At 38.0% G+C, this 4,733-nt stretch overlaps 1 protein-coding gene across 2 annotated transcripts in view; it reads right to left on the bottom strand.

Annotated features, from left to right (window-relative positions):
* Positions 1–4,733, bottom strand: part of LOC107679120 (histone RNA hairpin-binding protein-like) — a 15,809-nt gene that overhangs the window by 7,517 nt on the left and 3,559 nt on the right. For both annotated transcript variants that reach the window (XM_016474580.1, XM_016474581.1), the window contains exon 4: positions 3,165–3,227. In XM_016474580.1, the coding sequence (XP_016330066.1) occupies positions 3,165–3,227 (63 nt within the window). The remainder of the gene's footprint in view (positions 1–3,164; positions 3,228–4,733) is intronic.

Below are 4,733 nucleotides of genomic sequence, written 5' to 3'. Positions count from 1 at the left end.
GTGTCGCCTGCCAATTACGTCATAACCCATCGATTTCCGGTTTTGTTTTGTAGAAAACATGGAAACACCAAAGACGCTAAAATATGCTGTGGGTTTTATTAGACCGGTGACGGCCGCACATTATAACATTATAAGTAGCATTATAACAGAACTTTCAAATGTATCTAGTATGATAAAACAGCGCTGCTTTTTCCCCCCCACATACGCACGACCGGAAGGAGCAGAAGCGGTCGACTGTGGCATAATAAAAGCTTCGCTGCTTTCGAGTCATGTGTTGCGCTCGTTCAGCGACCTCATTTCGCTTTGACGGCTTTCAGCCTCACCCTGCTTCATTCTACTACGTTAATAAATCATTAGCTCATCCATGAACATGATTTCTGCCCGAGTCCCGTCGGATTGCATCGGCTGTGGGGATGAAGACGACAACTCCCATGATTCCACACTCAGTCACGGCGTCATCTAACTACGCCTTTGTCTCTTTGTTTATTATGAATATGCGCCCTCTAGCGGCGAAAATTACATTGTGCCTTTAATGCCCTGCCAGACGCGCCGGGAATCCCCCTTGCTGAAATGTCCCTCTATCCTTCTTCTGTAAGCTGCTTTTGCCTCATTGATGCCTTTCTTTAGGTTGGATCTGGCAGCGCTGTATAATTCCATGTTTCCAGACCTAAAGGCTGTGTCTCGGTCCCTCAACAGCTGCTTGACGTGTCTAGTCATCCATGGTTTGCTGTTTTGATAATATTTGATCTGTCTCTCAACAGCAACATTATCAATACAGGTGTGAATATAAAACAAAACAGTGAATGTGAAGTCTGCCAGGTCCTGTTGTGCAAATATGTCCCATATGGTGTGCTCAAAACAGTCCTGCAGTTGTGAGGTTGCATCCTCTGGCCAGAACCTCAAGTATCTCACCTTAGGAATAGTTTTCTTAAGAGGTCTATATGCTGGGGTGAGACTGGCCCAAGTGAGGGCGGGTAGAGACTTTGGCCCAATCCCAATTCTACCCCTTAGCCCTTCCCCCTACCCCTCCGTTTCACGCACGAAGATTTTTCGGGACCACACTTCAAATGAAGGGGTATGAACTATCTCATCGTAAACTGGCTTCAGTAGCAACATGGCTGCCCGGGCGAATAAAAAGACACATAAATGTAAGCATTTTTGGCATTAATAAAGATTTAACGAAAAGTAATCATTTGTTTTATGTTCCATTCAATCTCTCCAGGAGAGCGCGCAGGCGCTGAATGGTTAAACACTAGCAAGAATTAAAAAGTAATGCAATTTATAAACTTTAGTGACGATGTGACACTTCCTCGATTGTGCAAGTGACAATTCCTGTGTGAACTGTGCAGCTCGCTTATAGATAGACACGATGTGGTGATTTGAAGCCATTTGCGTATTTTGAGAGAGAAAGAGAGCACGCGCGGTGATTCACTCATGCTGTTTGTGAAATTACGTCTCACACAAGGTTTTCAAATTACTTTATAAGTTATTTAATGAATAAATATAAAGGTGAGTACCTCACCTTCAGCATTATAGTTATTTTACCCGCGCTGGACAGAGACTGAGACGTGCCGCTGCATGTCGTGCCAAACCTCTCACGGCAGCGTCATCAGCTTGAGATCGTTTTTTTGAGATCGGCCTTTTTAGAGACCGCCGATCAAACATCCCAACTTAATTATCGGCCGATAGTGATCGGTAGCCAATCAATCGGAGCACCCCTATTTAAAAGAAAGAGTACAACTTTACAATCCGTATCCTGTCTCATGTAATCGCTCAACCAGTGTTTCAGCTACGCAAAGACATCAATATAAAGTCTTGTAAACAAAGTCCGGTAACGTCACATTTACCTCAGAAACAAACATTCGGTGACCATAACCTCATTAGTCAGCCAGAAAAACAAACTGTAGAGAGGGGCATTTTGCTAAATACATGCACAATATAACATATTCATTATAATTTTTACTGTTCTTATGTTTAATTTATGTTTGAATAAATCCATAATTTTTTTATGACAGCCACCATTTAAATGTTTATATTTAAAAAAAACGAATTGAAGTAAAAATATGATGTAATTGTAACTTTATTTTAAAAACTTCTTTAAGTGTAATTTTAGCAGTAAGCACTATAGCTTACAAATCAGTCAATTTTAACCTTCAATATTATAGTAATGTAGTAACAAATGACTCATGTACTGTATATTTTACAGCATTAGTTGAGAGATTTTTTTTCCTTGAGAAAATTTGGCAAGTACTGTACCTGATATATATCCAAAATATTGAAAACACTGAATCGAATCGAAAGCGTGTGAATGAGAATCGAATCGAACCGTGAAATGTGTGTCAAAACCCAGCCCTAGAATCCATGCGTTTTTGTAAGAAAAATATCCTTATTTCAAACGTAATAAACACTTTTCTCTCACTTCCGGTATCTGTCATACGTGGAAGCCATTCCAGCGGATGACGCAGGACGTATGCGCAGCACGCGCCTCTGAGATACGCTAGTCTCTCGAGTTTGTTTATAGGAGCAAAGGAAGCAAAGTTTCCTTACTTTAGCAAAGGAAAACCAGTCCCCTCTTGCTTTATATATCGAAATCCTCCGAAATTTTTCGTTGTAAATCTTTGGTTTGTACTTCTAATTCGTGACTGGCATTTTGTTTTGTTTTCTCTCCGCATTCATCACTAATCACGCAAAGCAAACATCCTGCATCATCTGCTGGAACGGCTTCTGCATATGACAGATATCGGAAGTGAGAAAAAAAGTGTTTATTACGCTTGAAATATGGATATTTTCCTGACAAAAACGCATGGATTCGCTACAGGAGGCCTTTATTCATCCCCCGGGGCCATGTGAGGCACGTTTTATTATGGATGCGCGCTTTATTTTACGACTTGTGGACTGTTAAACTGCAACACCCGCTGACTGCAATGATAGAGCTTGGAATAGCCAAGACAATTCTTAATATAACTCCAACTGGATTCGTCTGAAAGAAGAAAGTCATACACCTAGGATGCTTTGAGGGCGAGTGAAACACAGGCTAATTTTTATTTTTTTGGTGAACTAACCCTTTAACCTGAAATAGCAGAAAGTTTTGACAATGAAAAAGTTACACCACATTTGGAGACATAAAGATAATGTTGCTTTAAGACATTGCTTTAATCACAAACCTTCCAGATGAGATTTTTCTGTCTCTTTGAGGAAAATCTGCTTCAAGAATCCTTCTTCTGTATCTGAGAAAGAGAGGTAACCAATTAACAGTTTATAAAGGATATCAATTATGTCTTTAAAGCTGCAGTCCATAAGTTTTGCCTTTTTGTCGGCATCTGTTTGAAACCTGCAGTTGCAATTATTTGTGGAATTATCATGTTTACGTGGGTTGTGCATCGGCACAGCTCCTCAGCACGGATGAATCAAATGTTTTGAGGAGTATGTGTGGCTGTCAGTCACCGCACCGGTGCGGATACTGTTCTTAGGAATCACAGATTCTATGTCTTGGAAGTATGACCCAAATAAGAATTTTCAGAGGAAAATGTCATCAGAACAAGTAAGCAACATGTCTTCCACTTTTGTTCTAACTAACTGAGAAAAAAAGCATTATAATATATCGCAATAACAATAGTGATTAAATCTAACAATCGCTTAGCTCAAATCACATAAAACCATGCAAAAAAAAAGTGTATTTAGTGTATATTAGTGTTACCTGTAGATTTCGATTTCTGTACAATATAATCTCTAATTGTCATACCTAGGGATATGCCGGTATCAAATTTTCATGTTGCGATTAATTGCTAATGCTTTTATCACGGTATACGGTATTATCACGGTATTGAAATGTAGTTTTAAAAAAAAAAGTGCTGTCATAATACAGTATAACAGGTTTAATAACTTTTTTCTTATAACAAAAATAACTGAACATTTAAATGCAATAAAGCAATACAGAAAAGTGTATAAAGTTAAAAGTTTTACACAGATTAAAGTGCAAAAGAACTATAAAGACCAATAGGTATCACTTTACAATAAGACCTCATTAGTTAACCTTAGTTAATGCATTAACATTCACAATGAGCAATAGCTACATTTGCTACAGAAGTTATTAATCTTTGTTTAAAAAATACAAGTCTTAGTTCATGTTAGCTCATTAAATAACCCAGTTGCAACTTTTCGATTTTAACAACGTGTTATTAAATATTGGAATATCTAAGACTAATGAATGTTCAGAAGAATTTTTAATTGGCAGTTTGTTAACTAATAAATTAACTAATGTTAACTAATGAAGCCCTAATGTAAAGTGTGACCGAACAATAAAGAATCAAAACACTTTCAAACAATATCTAGGGCATGTTGTAGTCCAGATTAAAATGTAAAAAAAGATTGAAAATAAATATCCTATTAAGTCTAAATATGCGTGATATATCGCATTACCGAATACCGGCACAAGTCTAGTCATACCATTCGAATTTCATATAAAGAAATTGTTCTTTTTAGAGATCGACCGATATATCGATTTACCGATATTGTTCCTGATATTTAAGCATTTTACAATAATTGGATATCGGTTTTGTCATATCGGATTCACCGATAAACGCCGCCATCTTGTGGCTGTTTCGAGAATTGCGCGCAGGATCACCATTGCAGCGCATCTGAAGGGAAACAAGACAACAACAATGGCGTGCACGGGTACTTGATTTACTGTAGTTAGTAAACTTTATTTAACATAACAGCCATTAATGCACAAA

This window comes from Sinocyclocheilus anshuiensis, unplaced genomic scaffold, assembly GCF_001515605.1.
Source record: "Sinocyclocheilus anshuiensis isolate Anshui unplaced genomic scaffold, SAMN03320099.WGS_v1.1 scaffold2422, whole genome shotgun sequence".
Taxonomy (NCBI): domain Eukaryota; kingdom Metazoa; phylum Chordata; class Actinopteri; order Cypriniformes; family Cyprinidae; genus Sinocyclocheilus; species Sinocyclocheilus anshuiensis.
Note: the sequence above shows the minus strand (reverse complement) of the source record. Positions and strands in the feature narration are given on the sequence as shown.